The sequence below is a fragment of the Hipposideros armiger genome, unplaced genomic scaffold, assembly GCF_001890085.2.
Source record: "Hipposideros armiger isolate ML-2016 unplaced genomic scaffold, ASM189008v1 scaffold_18, whole genome shotgun sequence".
Taxonomy (NCBI): Eukaryota; Metazoa; Chordata; class Mammalia; order Chiroptera; family Hipposideridae; genus Hipposideros; species Hipposideros armiger.
Genome location: NW_017731368.1, coordinates 6,904,504 through 6,928,014, shown reverse-complemented (window position 1 = coordinate 6,928,014; position 23,511 = coordinate 6,904,504). Strand labels below are relative to the sequence as shown.

The window sequence follows — 23,511 nt, the reverse complement described above, 5'->3', positions numbered from 1 at the left end:
GGACGGGGGTGGGACGTGGTAGATGAGGGTAAACGGGGTCAAATACATGGTGACCTGCTTCTCATTAAGAGGCTTTTTGATATCCACAGGCAACCTGAGAAGCAGCTAATTATTTCTGGGGAAATCAATTCATTCCGATTTTAACAATAAAGTTTTACTTTATTACACAGTTATTTCACTCATTGAGATTTCATAAGAGGAAATACTTACCTGTGTAAATTCAGCTAATTGAGGGGAAAAAAACACCTAACTGGCTTATTTTAATAACAGGGAAACATTTCAACATCTTTGGCATCTCTGATAATTTGGGCTTTTACATTTACCAGATTACAAAATTTAAACTAAAATATATCAGACTATGGCAAAACCTAATTTTATTAAGATACATAAATTGAAAGGCAAGCTCAAGTGGAAGCCATCTTGTACCTGGGGTGTTCTCTATGGCTTCCACAACTGTTATCCAAAGTCAAACCAATATGTCTTGCCCCATGCAGTTTCCTTCTGTTACTGAAAACTTTTTTTTTTCCATTTCTTTGTAAGATGTAGAACTCTGGTTTCAATCTGTATCATCGAACATTTCTATCTTCTAAAGGGTTACCTCTTCTAAGAATACTTCCTTCAATATTCTTTCCTCTAATCATAATGAAAAGGAGGAAGAGACAGGGAAGAGAAAAAAGGAAGAGGAAGAAAGGGGAGAACAGTTATATAGCATTTTCTGTGGATCAGCTGCTAATCTTACCCCCATTTCTAGGTGAGGGAACACAGGAACCTTTCCAGAGAGGTTAAGTAACTTGACGAAGATCACACAGCTAGTTGAACTGAATTCCTTCATGTGCTCCCATAACCTACTGAACATGACTGCCTTTGAAATTGTTACATTGCTTCATAAAAGTCTATTGATACATCTGTCTCCTTCACTAAATTCTAAGCACCTTGAGGGTGAGGACTTTATCTTAATTATCATTTATCCTTGTCTTCATTCATTAGTTGCTGATTAGATGCTTGGTGAATGAATGAGTGAATGAATGAATGAACCAACCACTGAACAAATGGACCACTAACCAATGAAGAAAGTCAGTTGACTATAAGGGCAGAAGTATTTTTCACTGAAGGCTACACCATGGATTCACCATAAACTCCATTTAAGAGAGCACTAAAATTTTATTCTCCTAAAAGGCATATTTGTGAATCTTGCCATAAAACGAATAGCTCTAACATTTTCTGAGCAAATGAAAATGATAATTCTCAGATAAGACCATAAACAAATTTTTGCATTTCAGGAAAAGAGCTAAATTTTACTTCAAAAGAATTCAAGATGTTAAAATTTAATGTGTTTGCTAAGGAAGATTTGCTGAAACTAATTACCTCTTAATGGAAACAAGCTACTGGGGCATTGGTCTCTCTGCGAGCAATGGTTTGGTGCTAGCTACTATACTACTGAGGACAGAGGAAAGGGCAGAGCTCGGGGGAGTTAACATGTTCCTTCTCACAGTAAAACTGGACCAACATGGCAAACAATCTACCTTTCTGCTCTAAGCCTGATAATAAACTAGATTAACCAGAGCAGTGGTGTTTTTTCAGAAAACCTCTGTCAGGTACAATGCAGATTTGATAATGCTCTGGTTCCTTATTTAAGGGGGAAAATACATTCTCATTTGTACTATGACTAAGCTTTTGGAGACTTCTTCATCCCCTAAGAACCTTATAAACACAATAAAATAATAAATGCTTCTCTTAACATAGGATGTTTTAATGTTCCAAAAGTTATTACTTGGTACTATAAACTCTTAATATATACAAGCTAAATTAAGATGAATATCCTTCAAAGGACGTGAGGCTGAAGAATCCAATAAATAAGTTTCTAACAAAATGGTTCATGATTTGTTTTATGGTATTAGAAACCAATTTGCACATAAAGGAATTCTACACTTGATATACACTTAAAATCAAGCATTCTGCCTAAAAACCACTGCTACCAAGTCACTGGGGAAAATGTCACAGGTTAATGAGCTACCAATTTAGGCACTTTCCAAAATTAGGGTGGGTAACACTCTTTCCAGGGCTAGGCCTAACTTTGTTTTGGTCACAGTAAGCAATTAAACATAGAACATTCACAAAAACTGACCACAAATAAAAGCAAATAAAAAAATTATAAATACAACAAAACTATGATCTGATCACAATGTAATAAAACTAGAAATTAAAAACCAAGAGACAATTTTCACCTATCAGGATGGCAAAGATGAAACACTTGCATACACTAATTTGATCAAGGTTTGGCACCAACAGGCACTCTCATACACTGCTGGTGGAGAATGAACCGGCTCACCCCACTGTAGATTTGGGCAATTCAGCAACACCTTTCAAAATGACCACTGCTTAGACTGGTGGTCCCCAAACTGGCTTGCTCATCGCATCACCTGGTAAGCTGGTGCCTGTGTCCAGCTGTAGAGATTGTGATTTAATCAGCCTGGGTGTGGCCTGGCGTTTAGGCTTTTTAAAGATCTCCAGAAGATAACCAAGGCACAGACAAGTCTGGGGATTGCAGACTGATGTGCCCTTTGATGAAGCAATTCCACTTCTCATTATTTACCTGACACATACATGTCCACACATGTGGTGAATGACCTGTCTCATTAGCTTTGTTTCCTAATAACAAAAGACTAGAAAAACATAAATACAAATATTCATAAAAGCCAATACTAGGCATCTTTGAAAAAGAGGTACAGAAGGTATGTGAATTATATCTCACTAAAGCTGTTATATATATTTTTAAAGAGGTGCAGATGGTGTATAAAGCATACTAACAGCTATGTGAAAAATCATACACACACACAGTGCTAAGAGTGGCTGTCTCTTTAGGTGAAATTTTGCTTTCTTCTGTATACCCTTCAAAATACTGAAATTTGTAATATGTATTAACTCTTGAAAAATACATTTTAAAAATATAAAATCAGTCGGGTTGTATCACTCTCCAGGCAAACAGAATTTTTAGAAGCTAGCGTTCAAAGGGGCATGAGGAAACATTTTGGAGTGATGGAAATACTCTTTATCTTGACAGCAGTGGTGGCTGCACAATTGTATATGTTTGTGAAAATGGAACTAATACTTAAAATGCGTGACTTTAACTCCATGTAAATTATACCTTGATAAACCTGACTAAAAACTTTTTTAAAGAGAAGCTTACATGATAACCAGATTTCTCAAACAACGCTGGCAGGAGTGTAAATTGGTACAACCAATTTGGGAAACCGTTTGGCAGGATCTATCAGCTCTGTGCTGGCACAAGCTCTGGGGGCCAGCATTGGTACTCGGGCACGGGTACCCAATGGAGACACACATGGATTCACCAAGGAACGTGCAAAGAAATATTCACGGCCACACTATTCGTGACAGCAAAACCTACGAAAAACAGGTACTATTAAGAGTAAAATGGATGAGCAGACTGTGGTGTATGTGTGCAACAGACATCCAGGCAGGAGCTGATTCAGTCCGCAGGGTGACACTGCCAAGATGGGGGACTGATAGCAAAGAGCATGAGCAAAGTAAGAAATACAAATGGCCCTTAACCATACAAGGAGATCGTCATCATTCATGATATGAGAAATGCAAAAATCACACTGAAATAACCTGTCTCATCACACTGACACAATTTCAAAGTTCAACAACAAATTCTGATGGGAAGGCGTTGGGAACCAGGCATCCACAAACATGTCCCTTGGAGACACAAACTGTAAAGTGCCCATGCAGGGCACTTAGGCCATATCTAAATAAAGAGTTCAAGTGCATTTATCCTTTGATACACAAATACCATTTGTAAGGATTTATCCAGTAAGATGTAGATGCATACATACAAAATAATGTATGTATAAGATTATTCACTGTTTACAATATCACGAGAAACAACCCAAGTATCCATTAGACACCAATGATATAAATGATAATATATTCATACAACGGAAAATTCTGTAACTGTGAAATACAATGTAGACACTATATTGATATAGAAACAAACACTGGGGACGTATCATTAGGTGAAGAACATCCAGAGACAGAAAAACAGTCACAATATGCTATTGTGAGTAACAGGGAGAAATGAGGAAATACATATCCACATTTGCTTGCATTTGGACACAAAATGAGTAAAAGTAGTCAGCCATGTGGGATCATGGAAAGATGATGCAAGAACAGAGTGGATAGAGGAAAGAACGAGACTTTTCGATATTTATCTTTTTACATCATTTTTTCCAAATTGAAATTTATTACCCATTCCAAAATTGTGCACTTAAAATGCATTTTTAAAACTCTAGTTACAGAAATAAAAACAAACTCCAAGGCTAATTACTTACTATTTTTCCTTCCTCCATTCCTCCTTTCAAGATAATGTGAATGGGCTTTGCACGTTGCACACAGGTTGCTCGGCCTTTGGGGTCTAGGACTTCCCTTTAAAGTGTGGGTTGGGGGGAGCTAATAGGCCTTTAATGCTCTGCTTTTAACCTCTGGAGCCTCGGTCAAAACTGACAAGGACAATGCTTATTTTAACATCCAGTTTCATGAGAAAAGGCACACAGACAGAACGGAACAGTGAATCTACAGCAAAGGAGGCATTAAATGGGGGCTGGGGACTAATTAATTTCAGTTAACAAAATTCTTTGGATATCTTTATACTCAAAATTTATCTTGCCCTTTCAAACTGTTCCATAGTATTACATATTGTGGCTATATCATAATTTAATTTCAAAATTCTTTTTGTCACTTAAAAAATTGCCCAGGTAAAAATCTTTGGGCAGCATGGCACAGAGAGTATGTGCAGAGTAATAGTTGCATGCTGCCCTCCAAAAACGAATGAGGCTGCCCACGGCAGAAGGAAACGGGCCTGAGAGCTGTCACTGCCCAGCATTGCAGGCGACCCAAAGGCCAGGAGCACCTTGGCACCCCTGTGACTCAGTCACAGCACACCCCTGCATCCTGGCACATGCACTGGGAAAGCTATTTGGGTCAGGGTTTCATCCAATATAGTTCTCTCTACAAACAGCCTTTCTTGATCCCTAGTGACACAGCGATGGTGGCTCATCACCGTGCAGTCCTTTCTGTGGAAGGACAGCAGACCAGATGAAATGCAGATGATGGGGACTGTGTGATTTAGTTCCCCGTTAAAGACCAACTGGCAATTCTAGAGGTGTGCTGTGCCTACAGGTGGATTGAAACCCAAAAGGTCCTCACAGGTCACCTACACAACTAAAACTAGTTTTCCCGTTTGAAAACAAAGAGGGTCTCCTCTTCTCTTCCCTTCGGTAGACCTGGGTGCCTTCTCTGCAAAACTGAAAGCAGCTGCCACTATTCTAGCAACTAGATCTAAAAAATGTGGCATCATCACACATAGTATCTTCAAGAAAGGAAAAAGCTCTCCACTCCTTAATGAAAACTAAACAGAACAGTAGAAAGTAATGTCTATAAACGCAATAGAGATATAATAAACTTTTCGGTAAAATATGAGGCAACAAATGACATTTTTTAAAATACATGTGTTCCCTTTTTCTCTTTAAAGAATTTATCATTTTAAAGCATCAAGAATCCCACAGAATGGAAATTCCAATAAGGGATTAAAAAAAAAATACAACGTAAAAAGAAAAGGTATGACAAACCATAAAGCATGAAAAACTACCACTGATAACTCAAATGTTAGTGCTTTAGAATCTCATTGTCTTTAACATTTTCAAAACACACGTAATTCATTTTATGGATGAAAAACAAGAAAAATAAGTTTGAAGCTATAGTACCTGGTGAAAGTTGGGTTGTGTTCAGTCATCGCGACCAACAGTTTCAGAGCATATGCTGGTACTGGGTCAGGCTCTGTGAGGATGTGCTCATATCTGAAATGAGAAAGTGATAAAAAAAGAATTCAGTGGTTTTCCTCACTTAAACTCTCCTCTGAACAACAGGAACGATATAGCGTAAGGTGCAAACATCTGCAAAAAAAAAAAAAAAGATACTGAAATAAACGCATGAGCTCAAGGATGTGCACTTGCCAAGGGTGGCGATGACACAGACCCACCGCACAGAGTATTGTTGTTGGGAAGACTCAGTGAGAGGAGCCACGTAAGGCGATTAGTACTGAGCTGCATACATAGTAGAAAACCAACAAACACCAGGAATTGGAGCCAGGGTCCCCAAGACCAACCTCACACTCAGAGATTTGCTTGAGGACTCGCAAGACTAATATACAGTCATCCTCATGGTTGAAGATTTAGTACAGTGGCCCCCCCTTATCTAAGGGGGACATGTTCCAAAACCCCTGGGGATGCCTGAAACCACGGAGGGTACTGAACCCTATATGTGCTATGTTTTTTCCTATCCGTATATACACTTCATGGCTTCTCTCTGGCATGTCCAAATTGCCAGCCTCCCTACTCTTGCGCGTTGGGGCCATTGCTAAGTAAAATAAGGGTGATAAGGGTGATCTGAACACAAGCCCTGTGACACTGTGACAGTCAATCTGATAACCCAGACAGCCACTAGTGACTAACAGGCTGTTAGTGTGGACAGAGTGGAGACCCTGGACAAAAGGTGACTCACATCCTGGAGAAACAATGCAAGATTTCATCATGCTGTTCAGAATGGCATGCAATTTCAACCTTAAGAACGGTTTATTTCTAGAATGTTCCATTTGATATTTTTGGACCCCACTGATCGTGGGTAACTGAAATCACCAAAGGTGAAACCACAAATAATGGGAACTATAAGACAGCAACACAGCAAGGACACACAGCTGGATCATCAGGGAGCAGGACACTGGCGGAGTCTGGAGGACGCTGTGTGCAGGCCTCCTGAGGCCCCCCTCCCACGAGGGGTGACACAGAGCACACTCTCCACCAGCCACAAAAATGCAGGACATGTGTGTGAGGTTTCCGCCCAAGGGAGCTCATTCGAGTCTCAAGCGACCAAGGTTTTAATGTGGGGCTGGTCACGTAGGCAACCTCTGTCTAATAAGTATCACAATCCCAGGCTTCCAGAAGGAAATCAGGTGTTCAGCATAAACCGTACTGTTGCACAAACAGTCCAGGCACCATCAATTACCCTCTGCAGTTAAATGTTGACTGAGAATACGCCAGGAGGCAAGTTCTAAGGTGCCAGCCAAGGGCCATCCTCGCAGGCAGGCCTTTCTAAGGACAGCAGTCTCAGGCCTGCTATGTGAACTCTTTCCTGCACAGCATTCTTATTAAAACTTAAAAATCTGAAACAAAAATTATTGTCAACAAAAATAAAGCTCAAAAACAAAAGTTTCCACAACAAAGTTCAGACCACGTTCACATGTTATTTGCTATGCAAACACTGGTTTACATGCTGTGTCTTACTTACTTAGGTTCTGTTATCCAGTGTACAACACCATGTAGATGCTTAAGTGTTGGATGGATGGATGGATGGATGGATGGATGGATGGATGGATGGATGGTTGGATAATTGGATGGTTGGATGGTAGGATGGACGGATGGACAAACTAACCAATCAACCCTATGGCTTAACTATCTGAACAACCAACAACTAAAGAGGGAGCAAAATACCTCCAGAAAATCCAAGATGTATATTTAAAAACCCATTACATGAAGCAGATGCTTTTCATCTAGAGAACAGGGCCCCAGGCTCATATTCAGGGCCTATTTACTCTCCTTTTGGAAATCATTATATAACAAGCTTAATTATGCAGTCTCTAAACCCACCGCCATTAAAAACGAGCCAAGTAAAGGGAGAATAGGGACCATTATAGAAAAGCAACCTGGGAATTACAAGTGGGACCTGAAAGCATAGGAAAAACAAAAGAAAGCAAACCCAAGGATTCCAAACAGAGAGCAGTCTGGGGATCACTTAACATGGAGACAGAAGCTGCTCAGGCATCCGTGGGACGTGGGGGCTCATTACCCACCATAATGTTCAAAATGGGAATAGTGAGTCAAGAAAATGTTAAACTAGGGAGACTCTTCTGTTTAGGGGGTGGGAAATGCCATATTTTAGAAAGTTTTCTTATAAAATATGTTTAAATTATAGCAATTAAAATATTTACCCATGTATGATAGAAGACAAAATCCCAAATCATTCATAACAAAATCATAAATAAAATATTAATAAATCAAAGAGAACAGTATGTTTAAATATTTAGCACAACCAGGCATAACTAATTTTAGGAATGAAAGAATCGCATTTAGGAAAACAATACATTTTACCATATGAACAAAGCAAAAATCAAGGAAACATCTTCAGAAGTGATACAATGTACTCATAACATTTAACATCAAATTCGAACTTTTTTAAAAAAGGAACAACTCTTAGCATACTAGAGAGACAGCATTACTCCTTTCTCTAATAGTCTTATAAAATAAAAAGCTCTTATCATCCTAAGATGGGGTTATCCAAGACCATCCTTTGGTTCAATGATTTGCTAGAAAGACCCACCAAACAGAGAAAAGATGTTATATTTCCAATGATGGTTAATTACAGTGAAAGGATACCGATTAAGGTCAGCAAAGATGAAAGGTTCATAGGGCTGAGTCCAGAAGGGACCAGGTGTAAGCTTCCAATTGTACTCTCCCATTGGAGTTGTGGGGACAGTGCTTACTGCTCCCAGCAACAACGTGTGACAACACGTGCAGATACCGCCAGCCAGGGAAGCTCACGGGAACCCTGGTATCCAGGGTTTTATTAGGGGTCAGTCCCAGGGGCGTGCAGTGCCTGTGTGGCTAATGTTACTCAGTCTCCAGTCCTCGGAGGTCAAGCTGACGTGGTGTAGTCCAGGGACCTGACCACAATCCCCATTGTCAGTGGAAATTATCTGGCATGACTCAAGACCCCACGCATACATTGACTCTCTTATCAGGCAGGACATTCTACAGGCTCAGAAGTTATCTTCCAGAAGGCAGACAAAGGCCAGTTTCTTTGTAATGTGCAGGGTTTGAACACCCCACACCTGCTGAGTTAAGCCTTCAGGATACCCATCCTTAGTAAGAAAACTGAGGCACTGTTGAATTTAAAGTGAGGCATTATTGAGAGATAAGAGAAGAATGTGCTTTTCTGCTGCTTACCAGCATTTAGAAATTGTCAGCCAGAGAAATTCAACTGAAGTGGGGTGAGAAGCTTCTGATGAGTCATTCACACACCCCAGATAACCAGCTCCAGGCCCCCACTCCCAGACTTAGCTGAATCACTGAGGAAAGGACCACAAGCCTAGGAATTTTAAAGAGCTTCTCACGGGATCTCCCTTGTATGGAAAGTACTTGTATGGAAAGTACAGAAGAGAACATGGACAACTAGTGAGAAATATACTAGAGAAAACAATCTAACGGGACTGAAAAATATGAAACATTTTGAAATAGACTTCACAAGAATATGTAGAATCTATTGTGTTGTCAGAAAAGTCATGACGTACTTTTTTCTATGTTTTTCGTTGCAAAAATGCGTCATGACTTTTCCGACAACCCAATATATTTAAAAAGAAAACACTGATGAAACGTTACTGGCTGAAAGACAAATGTCTTGAGGTTGTTTGAGGTTATCTAAACTTGCAACAGGACGCTTATACCAGCCTGTGCATGAGAATTTTCCCAAAGAATATTGGGGAGTTTTTCTCCACTTGGAAAAAGAAGGATAAAATTCATAATGGATATGTTTAGCATATAAATATTGAATATATTTTAGGTTAATCAAAGGTAGGTTTGCAATGGTCATCAAGAACTAGCCAAAGGAATGTTGTGGTTTGTTAAGCTTGTCTTCTTCTAAAGAGAGACAAAGCAGTCACACTGATAGTAATTGGATCTCGCAATCCTCTGAAAGCCACTTGGCAGAAAAAGCCTAGACCCCTGAAATGGCTTCAAAGGAGAGTGACCAATGAGGGGCTGGCCCATTTTGATAGACAAGGACTAGAGAGGAGTGCTCCAAGTGCCCTGAGGCTGGCCACAGAGTGGCCAACAAAAGAGCACGCTGTCCTAAGACCCCAGTCTTCTACTTCTATGATCCTTCCCAAATAAAGGGCCTTTGCTAGGTTCCACACAGCTGGAACCCAGGCAGGAAAAGCCCTTTATCCAAAATTCATATTTATCCCAAAGAAGAGAAAACTTCTAAAAATCAATTATTTGGGGACCCAAGAGATGGAGTCTTTCTTATCTTGTCAAAAGGAGTAAGTATGCACCCAAAGATGGAAAACGGTCTTTGCAGCAATATATGTATTAGTGAAACACTGGAAAATCCCAGATCATCAGGAATGAGGAACTGTTTACATGATTTTAGCAGACTTTTAAATGTAGGGGTACATAAGTAGATTACAATACAGTCAACAATAAAATAGTGTTACACAAGTAGAGCTGTAGATGTTCACAGTATGATGTCTGCGAGTAGGTGGGTTCCAAGGAAGACATTTCAGAAAGCACTAAGTAAATCTCACCAGGAATGAAGAAACCATAAGGGGAGCAGGCAGATGTTGACACAGAATGCCAGGCACGAGGCCGACACTGAGAGTCTTGAATGGCTGGGTAAGCACTGTCGACGGTACTTTCTAAAACCTACTCAGGTAAAGGTTTCTGAGCACGGGAACGACATGGGGAAGGCCGTGTGATAAAATGCACACCTCAGAGAGAGCGAGACGGATCCGAGGCTTAAAGAGCTTAGCGATGGAGACATGTGGGCCTCGACAGAGGAGGCTGCCAAACAGCAGAGGCTCGGAGGTGGCTCCACCTCTGAGGGAGGCTGAGGACTTCCCTGGGACAGTGAGCAGGTGACCTGCTCTTTGGGGCATTTTCTGTACAGTCTTCTCCAAAATATGAACTAGGTAATATCTTTAGTCAACTCCAAAATTCTCTAAAATGAGAGTATACATCAAATAGTTATATCTGATAAATTTCCTGTCTTGCGATTCTATGTGACCTGAGTTCTATGTGACACTCTGTTGTCTTGCAGGAATGCATGGATATTTCAGGACATAAGGAGTTAAATGGATACATAAGTGGATGGAGGAATAGAGAGATGGGTGGATGGATGGATAGGTAGATGGATAGATGGCCGGATGGATAGATGGATAGACAGATGATGATAGATAGATAGATGATAGGTAGATAGATAGATAGATAGATTGATAGATAGATATAGATGACAGATAGATTGATTGATTTTTTTAAGTGAGAGAAAGATAGGTAGGACTTCAAAGTAGGTGTTAAATTTAATCCTAGACATAAGCCCTCATCTCTTCAGGACTTTTCAATAAAATCAATGGCAAATTTTCATTATAAAGGCCTGAAAGACTAAAAGAAACAACCTCAAAAAAATCAACAAAGTTCATAAAATATTATTCAAAAAGCTGGAGAGCTAGAATTATCCTGATTCAGAGGGATGAAAGAATATTTATCTTTGTCTAACTCCCAATTCAGATTTCCATAGGTTGTACCCCCAAAAGAGAAAAAAAATCACTATACCTAAATGCACTGATTTAGTTAGGTACACACTCAAAACATAAAAGGAATATGTAAAAGGAAAAAAGCAGAATATTATGATGCTTCTTTCTGATGCAAAAAAATTATAAATTAAATATTATCTGCAAAAAAATCATCTAAACTAAGGCTAAAAATGAAATATTCCTTTCTATTCTGATTGCCATCAAAGATGACCAAGTTCATGCCTATTTTAACTAGAGCACTTGTAGTTACGGGAGACAAAGATGCAATACAGAACCATCTGAATGTCCCTTGAACCACTGGCACAGAAATCAAACTCATGACTTTTGCTGGACGTTATTCCAAAGACAGATAAACAACTCTACAGTGCATTGACATCTAAAAGATAAGGCAATTCTGGTTTGTAAGGAATACAGCCCTTTCTCAGATTCTAAAAAACAAAGCCTTAACAATTTATGAGGTCATTATGACCCTGATAATTGTACAGGACCCAAGAGAATAATAAAAAAAGAAAGGCAGTACTCATTTTCCCCAGGAGAAAAATGCTGAACGCCAATGGAGTCATAAAAACATTAGCACATTTATACCAACATGATCTCTTTTCAATATGAAAATACTCAAAGCTAAAAGAAAATATGGAAACTAAAGTACTTAGTGGCAATGTGGTTCCAGCCCACAGAAGGCAAATCGCACAGCAAATGTCCCATGGCTTGTACCTGACTGAAAGCCTTCCCATCTGTCCTGTCCAACACAGCCCCTCCCTGTTCCCCTCACTATCATCCTCTGTCCCCTTACACTGTTTCATGTCTTATTTTCCTCCACAGAACTCCCAATCAATAGAAATCACCTTACATATTTGTGTGTTTGGGGCTTTGTCTCACCCCTAGAATGTAAGTGCACCGAGGGGCAGAGCCTCCGTCCTGCTCACCACAGGACCTCCAGTGCCTGGCACATGGAAGTCGCCCAATATGTATTTACTGAATGAATGAACTAAGAAATAAAAAAAGGGAGGGAGGGAGGAAGGGTTTCAAGCCTCATCTGCACAATCACACAATGTCGACAAATTACATGATTTACATTTGTATGGGGAGTAAAATGTCCTCTTCCCTGAGAATGGCAGTGGTGCATTTCCCTGAGGAAAGGGTCTAGCCCAATTTACAGTTAAATATTGAAAGAAAAATGGCTTCACCTTATATAACAAGTCTCAGGAAAAAAATGTTCCAACACTCGGCAGAAGGCAACTTTCAGCACTAAGATTTCATTGATAATTACTTTGATATTAAACTTCTGAGAGGTGCCAATTTTAATTAATAAGGTCACTCTAGGCTTAAGTTCCATTAAATATTTCCGCTTCTCTTCTCCATGAACCTTTAAAATTAAATCCTGTCCCTCTGTTTAAAAAAAAAAAAAAGTAATGGTAATTTTCTGAGTATGTGTGGTTATCTTTCTTCCCAGAAGAAAACTTTTTCTCATTAATCACCCAGATAACTCAATTATGTCGCTGGTATTCCAACTACAGAGAACAGAGGAGGAGAAGCTGGAAGAAGGAAGGGAGAAGTGACGGCACACACACCAAGTTAACAGCAGCGCCAGGATGCCGGTACAAATATATTCTAATCACAAAACCCAGGCGACCAACAGCCAATATCTCCAACTTTAATAAGCAGAGAGGTTTTTCAAGCTGGTGGCAGAACAGGAAGTCAGAGATAGTACAAGCATGAGGGGAGGGAAGACAGCCCAGGAACAAGGGCTTTCGTCCTACAGCTGTGTGGTCCCCAAAGTGCTATGTCCAAGTCCTAAGCCCCAGAACCTGTGAAGGTCACCTTATTTATAGAAAGGGCCTTTGCGACTGTAGTTAAGGATCCTGAGATAAGATCACCCTGAATTCAGGGCAGACCCTAAATCTAATGACACAGGTCCTTATAAGACAAAGGCGGAGGCAAATTGGAGACGGACACCGGGGAAGAAGGCCATGTGAAGACAGAGGCAGAAGCTGGAGTGAGGCTGCCGTAACCCGAGGATTGCGGGCAGCCATTAGAAGGTAGGGGAGAGGCATGGATTCCACCTCAGAGTCTCCAAAAAGCACCAACCCGGCTGACATCTTCATTTCAGACTTCTGGCCTCCTGAACTGTGCAAGAGTAAACCTCTATTGTTTTAAGCCAGTTGGTCTGTGGTCCTTTGTTACAGTGGCCCTAAGAAACCAATACAAGCTGCAAGAAAGCCTTCCGCCAACAACCGGAATGAGCTCAGAAGCAGATTTCTCCCCGAGTCCTCCAGACAAGGACTCATCCCAGCAGACAGACACCTACCTGATTTCAGCGGCACCAAGATTCTGAGCAAAGAACCAAGTCACACTGTGCAGGCCTGCGACCTAGCAAACAGAGGTTGATCGAAGCCACTGGGTTTGTGTCAAATTTGTTACGCAGCAACAGAAAACTAATAGAATATTTAGAGTTTCATTTCCTTGTATTACGTTAATACGGTAAAGCTCTGATGGTGAGCGTCCTTTCCTTATTCCCGACATTAATGGAAATGCCCTTGAGAAGTAAGTATTTCAAAACTGTGATCAAAGGGACACTAGGGTTCTGGGGGATGGTGATAGGTAGGCCACGGGAAACCATGTCCTACAGTCACATCATGTGGAGAAGCCCTGAGCGTTAGAATGGTACATGGGTGAACTGTGAAAATTAACAGCAAAGAAACAGCGCACAGCATGCTGCAGAAGGCACATGTGTTCCACAGCAAGTTTACGGGCATCGCGTGGGCCCCCCCCAATGTAAGAAGGGTGGTTTCAATATCCATCTAATTTATGTTTAAGCAAATATTTTTACTTGCATCACTTATAAGCTTCTTCGGTTAAAAAAAATTGACTTCTGAAATATTTGGCTCTACCAAGACAGTACATTTCATGAAGACAGAGGCTGTGCCTATCTTGTTCGTTATTATTCAATTGCCAGCAACTGGGTATAGGCCAGTGAAATAAGACATAGTCAATTAGTATTGGTGAATAAATGGGCTGATGGAGAAAACATTCTCTCCCAAGCTTATTTCACGTCACTCTCACGTGCACATATCTTCAGGAAAGAAACTGGTCTGCCCACGGCCCACTGCTCTGCCTCTCCCAAACCACCGCTTACTCCATTTCTGCCCGGGGTGCCCACTCCTTTTCTATCCAATCATACCTAGGTCTCAAATTCCAACCCGAAAACCAGTTCCCTATAAATAGCATGGTAATCCTCCACATACAAAAGGCACTAAAGAAATACTAGTAACTCAAGCTCATAGAAAGCTAAGCATGTCATGGAGGTCATGAATCTTTGATACTAATTCGTAACGGATAAAGTAAGCAAGTCATTCATGATCTTTATAATAGATGTGGTGACGGTTAATTTTATGTGTCAACTTGCCTGGGCCACAGGATACCCAGACATTTGCTCATACATTATGCTGCTGTGTCTATGAGGGCGTTTCTGGATGAGATGAATGACTGAGTCAGTAGGCTGAGTAAAGCAGAATGCTCTCCCTAATGTGGGTTGTCTTCATCAAGTAAATTGAAGACCTAAACAGAACAAAAAGACAGATAAGAAGCAACGCCCCCTTCCCCAACTGCCTTGAGCTGGGACGTTGGTCTTTTGCAGACTTTGGGCTGAAACATCGGCCCTTCTTGTGTCTCCAGCCTGTCAGCTTTCAGACTGGTACTCATACCATCAGCTCTCCTGGTTCTCAAGCCTGAGAACTCAAACTGGATCACACCACTGGCTCCACTGATTCTCCAGCTTGTGGACTGCGGATCTTCAGGCTTCTCAGCCTCCGTGATCATGTGAGCCAATCCCTTAAAATAAACCTCTTTCTCTATATACGAGTACATATGCATCCTATTGGTTCTGTTTCTCTGAGAACCGTAACTAATGGTTATTTTAATAAGATATTTATTTCTACAACTGAGTTTTCATTCATATCACATAGCAGTTTTGATAAGCACCTGGAACACAGGTCTTACACGGTATTTAACAAGATTAAATTATTATCCTTCATGAAAATTTTTCCAGAGCTATTAGAAATGACATCCACTCTTTCTCTATGATCACCGCCCGGGAGCCATTTAACTACCAACACGAACCTCTCTGAAAACAAAGCCACAGAGATGTAGGCAAAGTAGAGAGATGGTGAGACACACACACACAGTTCTGAAGCCATGAACTCAAATCCCTGAATCCAGTTATATTTGATGCCGGCACAAGTTCTGGACTTCTCAGTTACGTGAACAAATAATTATTTTCCAAGTTAGAGTTGAGGTTATTGTTTGCAAGTAAATTACTCTTAACACTTTTGTGCAAAAACTGGGGAGCCATAAAAAGACTGTCACCTTCTCTTTATCCAAAATATTAAGGTCAAAAAAAGGATTAAAACTTTAACAAAATTAAAAGTATTAACATTAATATGTCGACAGCAGTCCCCGCTTATCTGCAGATTCCTTTTCCATGGGTTCAGTTACCCGCAGCCAACAGCAGTCTGAAAATTTAAATAAAAAATTCCAGAAATAATTCCTCAGTTTTAGATCACACAATGTTCTGGAGTAGTTACTGAAATCTCACGCAGTCCCACTCCATCCCACCCAGGACGTGAAGCATCCCTTTGTCCGGCATCTCCACGCTGTACACATGACTCGCCTGTTAGTCACTTAGTAACCATCGCGGTTATCAGATCAAATGTCGCAGTATCACAGTGCTTGTGCTCAGGTAACCCTTATTTTACTTAATGATGGCCCCAAAGTGCAAGAGTAGTGATGCTGGCAACTTGGACATGCCGAAGACAAGCTGTAAAGTGCTTCCTTTAAGTGAAAAAAGGCAGGATGGCTCAGCTAAAAAATAAAATAAAATTTTAAAAAGTGAAAGTTCTTGACTTAATAAAAAAAAACCACGTATGCTGAGGTTACTAAGAGATAAGAAAGAACAAATCATGTACCTGTAAAATTGTGAAGGAGAAAAAAAAAATCTGTGCTGCTTTTGCTGTCACACCTCAAACTGCAAGTTACGGCCACAGTGAGTGAGAAGTGCTTAGTTAAGATGGAAAAAATATTACATTTATGGATGGAGGACATGAACAGAAAACGTGTTCCAGGTGATGGCAGTAGGTTGTACAAGAAAGCACTGAGTCTGTATCAGCAAGGGAACCCCTGAAACCAGTGACACCAAGCCACTTAGCAAGCACGGGCTGGTTACACAGATACAGGAATAGGTTTGGACTGAAAAATACAGAAGTTACTGGAGAGGCTGCATCTGCCGATGAAGAAGCCACCGCCGCACATCCAGCAGAGCTGGAGAAGTGGGTTACGGCTCAGGGCTATCCTAGGTTTCAGACTTCCACTGGGGGACCTTACTGCCTTTGCATAAAGGGGAACACCGCATTTACCAAATTGCAGCAGATGCCACATAGTTCCCATAAACTCTGGAAACATCATAATTTTCAGCCATTATATTTACATGCTCAATGGAGAACATGAGTTTTCCGAACTTATAATACTGAGTACTATCTTCAAAGACCAAACTCCTTGCAAAGGTTTCCAGTTTTCCAGAGTCAAAGTGAAATGAATATATTACTTATCTTTTGTTTTGTAAAATTTTTACATAACACTTCCTGAGCCCTTACTATATATATGCCAGGTATGCACAATCCGCATTCTGTATTTAAAGGCCACTTCACGTCCATGAAGTAAGTACTGTTGCCATTACTGTACCACTACAATCTTCATTTTAAAGGGCAATAGGAGAGATTATAATAATGGGCCTGATAATAACAATAATGCTAATCATTTGTCAAGTGTGTACTATGTCCCACACACTACGCCAAATGTTTTACAAGAAGTATCCCATTGAATCCTCACAATTTTCTCTGGAGTTGGGTAGTGTTACCCTCCTTCTACAGACGAGAAAGCTGAGGCTTAGAGAATGAAATGCAGAGCCCTGCACCTCACATCAGCCTCAGTCCACAGGCTTCGCAAACATCCCAATCACATCCCAATAAATCCCATACCATTATCCAAAGTGCATTTCAAGTTGCTTAATAAAAACCTGAACTCATCTACACTACTTTTTTTTCTTGAATTGCCATATGGTTTACATTTGTATTTTCCCCTTTAATTCCCCATCTCTAGAAAAGGTAAAATGCACATTAAACCGAATACATTTTATGTATTCCAGCTCAAATGAATAAAACAGGAGCGCTGAATGAGAGTTAGCACTTTTTATTTTACAAGCTGTTGCCCCAAAAGTGCGCAACCTTCAGATATGAAGACATTTTATTTCCAATTCACACTCGTGTTAACAGGCTATGGACTCCACTGTGAAGTCCTGCTGCAGGAAATGCTGTCCCTGCTGGGGAAGGTATCTCAGGCCCTGAAACATACTTCTCTGCAAGTTGTCAGACAGCAGACACCCAAAGCATGTATTTTCCAAATCGTATTTTGCACAGAAACTACATTTTTAGGCACCTTCTTATCAAAAAAATGCATATGATTACATAAAAATAGTTTACAAGTGTAAGATGGCACAGAAAGCATGAATTAACCCCATGACACAAGGCTCTAATCTTATATTTACCCACATAAACACAAACCACACACATACACTCTCATACAGTCACGTGCCACTTAACGGCAGAGATGCGTTCACAGAAAGGCACTGTTAGGCCATCTCATCCTTGTGCAAACATCAGAGTGCAGTCTTACAACCCAAGGTGGTGCGCCCACTGCACAGCTGGGCTGGATGGTGGAGCCTGCTATTGCTCCTTGGCTGCAAGCCTGTACAGCCAGCATGTTACTGTACAAAACGCATTGAGATTGGATCTCCATGGTCATCCTACTGCATGTTTGCTATGTGAGCAATGGAATAAAAGGAAAAAGATAACCTCTTTCTGTTAGTTAATACATTACTTGTTCCACCATGACACTCACTCACTCTCTCTCTCTCTCTCTCTCTCATATATATATATATATATATATATATATATATATATATATATATGTATATATGTATATATATATATATATATATATATATATATATATATATATATATATATGTATATGTATATATACACGTATATACGTATATATGTGTGTGTGTGTATATATATATACACATATACATATACATATATACGTATATGTGTGAGTGTGAGTGTGTGTGTGTGTGTGTGTGTGTGTGTGTGTGTAGCTAAACTTAATTTCCATTCCAAGAGTTTGTGGGGAAGGAAGGTTTCTTTCCATCTCTACTATTTCTGAGTAGTGCCAGGAAAAGTCCCAATTTCATCTTCCAGTGGTCTTGTAATGTTGACCTTGAATAATAAACCTCATCCCTCAAGTCATGAACACCTTTAACTCAGTCATGTGCTTGTGGAAAACAGAAAAAGCTTTAAAAATGGACTAAGATCCCACTGGTTCCTATTCAGCGTGGTGGTTGCTGCCTCTGCGTCTAGACCCCTTTACACTGAGTGCATCAGCACAGGACGTGATGACTATAAGGACACCGAGGCCCTGGTGCCATCCAGGGACCTGGCTTTAGAGCAGCATCCTGGACATCCTACCCCTGTGTGGGTGACTGCAGTGCACAGTACTTACTGGGGAAGTAAGACATCTCTGATGAGCGCCAAAAGATTGCTGTCAGAATCGACCTTCGCCTCCTTCCTGCCATCCCCAACCTCCTGGTTCACGAGCAGAGATGTGGTTTCTGAGAGCAACCGCAAGCTGAAGAGTCTCCACTCCACTTGAAAGGGGGGAAAAATGCCAAGAATGTGACTACATGGAGATAGAATGAAAACAGAATGTGGAACTGATGGAATTCTCATTGATGTGGTCACTTACCATTTTGGCTTTGAACCAAGGAGACCAAGGGTGGCAGGATATAATCAACAACCTAAGAGAAAAGATGTTAAAGACGCGGTTCAAATCTCTGCAAACACAAAACCACTATCAACCACTATCGATGCTTTTTTCCACTGACAGAATCACTAATCAAAGGAGTGAAAAGAAAATCAACAGCTAATTTTATCCTGGATTTAAAGTCTGCATGACATTTAATAAACCACCAAGCTCATTTAATTCTGAAAAAGTCCTCAGGTCAAAATGACATTATGATCATCAAAACAGTAATTTATCAAAACCATCATGATTCATGAAAGGAACTTTAGCGTATAATGCAAACTCTGATATGCATGGGTTGACATTAAACCATCAAATTAATAATATATGAGCTGGTGATCATTACTCAAGTTTAAGATAAACAACGATCAAAATCAAAATTTTGGGGGAAAAAGAGACACATAGTCCTCATGCTTCATCAAATACATCAAAGAGCTATGACAAATTAATCTTGGTTATTTTTAGAAATAGATTCAAAAAATGTAAATTCACTGTACACCACCTCTATGATTTCCTAGCTATATCAGACAGAGCACAATCCAATACGATTTGAAACCTCCACTATAACAAGCTCTTCCCCCAAATGAAAACGGACAATGAAGAAAGAACAAAGTTCTTCCACAGTCTAATTTTGAAAACTGCCATCTCATCTGATTAACTATTTTGGCGACAACAAACAAAATTCCCGTTGTTTACAACTGAATTCATTCCTGATCTAAAGAATGTATTTGTTGTATCTAGACTGATAAAAAGGCAAAAGAAACTATTCACAGCCCAACGGCACCATCTTGCTGTCCAAACCAATGAAATAATGACCTGTACAGGTAAAGATCTCCACACCTGGGTGGTGGCCCATCAGTGTTAACCTGTCCTAGCTCCACTTCACATAATAAACTTATAGTTAAAAGTACATCTAGATATTTGTACAAGAATCCTAAGAACCAGGGGTGTTCTGTTTATCGTCTTCCATTAAGTGAGGTCACATCACTTGAAGCACAAACATCATGCTCCACTAAAAAAGTTTGAGAAATTGAAGAATATTAGGAACTACTGAAATGACCAAACACAGGAGATGGGCTGAATAACTTATGGTGTACACAAGCACAATGCATTACTATCTGCACTAATGAAGAAGGCCGAAGGTCTCCACGAACTGACACAAGGTAATTTCCAACATCTGTTATTTACTGAAAAAGCAACGGTGCAAAAGAGCAATATGTTACCTTTTGTCTAAGAAAGAAGGGGGAATAAGAAAACATATTCTCTTTGCAAAAAAGAAACATTAACTGGATATGCCAGAAAACAATGAACTTGGTTACCTCTAAGACTGGGGAAGGTACCTGGAGCAGTGATGGAGCCGGAGGGATCTACACCCAGGGGAAGGGAGTGACACTCCTCTGAATACATTTTCTCTATAGTTCTGACTTTTGAAATCAAGTTAATCTTCTGCATATTCAAAACAATAAAACCTGAAAGGATAGGAAGGGGGAAAAAGACCTAAAACTGAAAGCAAACTGAAAACAAATAAACTGTATTTCAAATGAATATTATAACCACACTAATTAAGAGGGGAGGAGGGGGACTGACCCAGGTACCCTATGAACACTGTATTCACTCCTCACCCCCAGTCCTGCTTGGGTGATATCTGCGAGGTGGAGAGGTGGAGGGAATCCTGCAAACAAATCCTGATTTCATCAGGTCTGTTTCTGTGCTGGTTTGGGTAAAGCAATTCTGGAACAATTTCCGGTGTATTACAGGATTAAGCAAATGAGAACGTGTGCTGATGCTGTTGGAAGCCAGAACTGTGACAAAGGAAGGAGGGCCACACAAATACAGTACGGGGGAAGGCACGAGAGAACCATGTAGGGATGGATTATATTTGGGGATATTGGTGTGCACTCATGATTTCAAAATATGCGCATGTGTGCATGCATGTAAATACATGTATGAGTGGGTAACTGTGTGTTCATATGTGTATATACAGGTATATATTTTCTAGCTCTGTTTCTTGGAAGGGCCTAGAAGCTATATCCCAGGAGATAGGCGCACACTGAGTTCCCTGACTGTGGGCTCTCGTGCCATTTCCCACAAAAGGGAACCAGGGCTCCTCAGAGAAAGGACTGCTCCCAGGGCCTGGGCAGGGCGCTGACAAAGTGAGGCAAGAATAGCCTGTTGTAATAGAAGGTGAAGAATCGCTCAAAAAATGCTGGGGTATGTCTCAGGAACACAGGAGGCAGCTTGAAAGGGTTGACACTGGCCAAATCTGGGTAATAATTACAGTAATGAAGCCAATGATAAAAATCTGAATCTGTGGCAGGCAGAATGTTTGTAGAAGATGTCCACACCCTAATCCCTAAAACCTATTGATTTGTTACCCTACAGGGCAAATAGGATTTTGCAGAAGTGACTAAGTTAAGGATCTTGAGATGAAGTGTTTCTCCTGGATTACACGGGAGGGCCTGCTGTAGTAGAATGGGTTCTTATAAGAGGGAGAAAAAGGGGCCAGAGTCAGAGAGGGGGATGTGACAACAAAAGAGGGGGGAGGGGAGGGGAAGATGCTGTGTGTGCTGCTTTGAAGGTGGAAGAAGAGGGCAGGAGCCAAGGAACACAGGCAGACCCTAGAAGCTAGAAAAAGCAAGGAAACAGTTTCCCCTTAGAACCTCCAAAAGGAACACAGGTAGGCTGACATCTTGATCTTAGCCCCAGAGACCCAGTGTACTTCTGACCTCCAGAACTGTAAAACAATAAATTTGTATTGTTTTAAGCCACTAAACTTCTGGTCATTTGTTACAGCAGCTATGCGAAGCTAACACAGAATATGAGTCCATAGCAATGATTAATAGACAGATAGATTGCTAATTCATATAAATTAACTTTGAAAAATAAAAAAGGCTTTGTTACCAAGGTCTACACACTGTTTTCTTTTTAATTAAAAATATTTTCATATTTAAGCTTTTTAATTTACTATAACATACATACACAAAGCTGCACTAATCCTAGGTATGTATCTCTGTTAACTTTCACAATATGAACACACTCATGTAACTAGCTCCTAGACCAAAAAAGAAAAAGGACATGACCAGATTACAAAGCCTCCAGGCTCTGCCTGCCTCAAGGGTAACCACTCTCCTTACTTCTAATTGATTAGTTTTGTCTGTTTTTAAACTTAATGCAAATGAATCATGATACTTTGTTATCTAAAGAAATTAAAATATATTTTAGGCAACATGTATATTACCAGAACCTCCTAATCAAGAATCACCTTTATTTTGCCCTTTGCTATTATAACATTTTTTGAACCACCACGAATGAAACAAATTCTCTGTACAAATCAAGTCATTGTGGTATTTCTAACTGCTCTGTAGGCCACACTGATGATTTCCAACTCTGAGGTACTAAATGCTCTAAACGCTGGGAAAAATCTGAGGTAAGCACTTGTGCTCAGCAAGAATTAAATGCATGTAACCACTTCCGCACAATAAGTATTGATTAGCAGACTTGAACATAGTTTGTGCAGCATTTCAAGCAATGTTATGCTCCTTGGAGGGCTGAATCTTCAACTTCATGTATTCCAGTCATGCTCAAGAAGTGGTAATTAGAGGATTTCCCATGAGTGATAGCATTAAAACAATATTTTTATGAAGCCCAGGAGTTGCAATGATACCTTTCCAATCATAATACATTTTGTGGTTTCAGTGATTATTATGATAGCATTTCATGATTAGAAAATAAACTAAATATCTATATTAATGTTAAGTAGAGATATTTGTAACTACTGGATCGCAACAAATTATCCATGGAGTTACTGCTCGTTAGAGAAAAGAATCAATAAGCCAACACTTAAGCAAGTACTATCTCAACGGAAGACTAAGAAATCATTGCTCAGAAAGTGACCATAACAAATAGGGTTTCTGGTAATAGTGGGTATGGTTATTTGGGTTAACTCTCTCACTGAAAACAATTTAAAATGCCAGATACACTATAAAAGAACAAAACCTTAAAAATATTTAAAAAGGGTGGGGGCACTTGCAGACCCATGAAAGCCTTAACAGTAAGAGCATTTGTATCCCATTATCTCAGCACAGTTTTTTGACTGTGCCTGGAGGCATCTACGAACACTACAAATGCATCCTGTAGGGCCCCTGGGGTGAGAGACAGAG

The 23,511-nt window shown here is 40.2% G+C and overlaps 1 protein-coding gene across 1 annotated transcript in view; it reads right to left on the bottom strand.

The window, feature by feature from the left end:
* The window catches only part of ULK4 (unc-51 like kinase 4), a 438,917-nt gene that overhangs the window by 248,764 nt on the left and 166,642 nt on the right, over positions 1–23,511 (bottom strand). The window contains exons 25-27 of the mRNA XM_019631040.1: positions 19,295–19,346; positions 19,052–19,196; positions 5,781–5,873 (exon numbers count right to left, since the gene is read on the bottom strand). Coding sequence (XP_019486585.1) covers positions 5,781–5,873; positions 19,052–19,196; positions 19,295–19,346 — 290 coding nt within the window. The remainder of the gene's footprint in view (positions 1–5,780; positions 5,874–19,051; positions 19,197–19,294; positions 19,347–23,511) is intronic.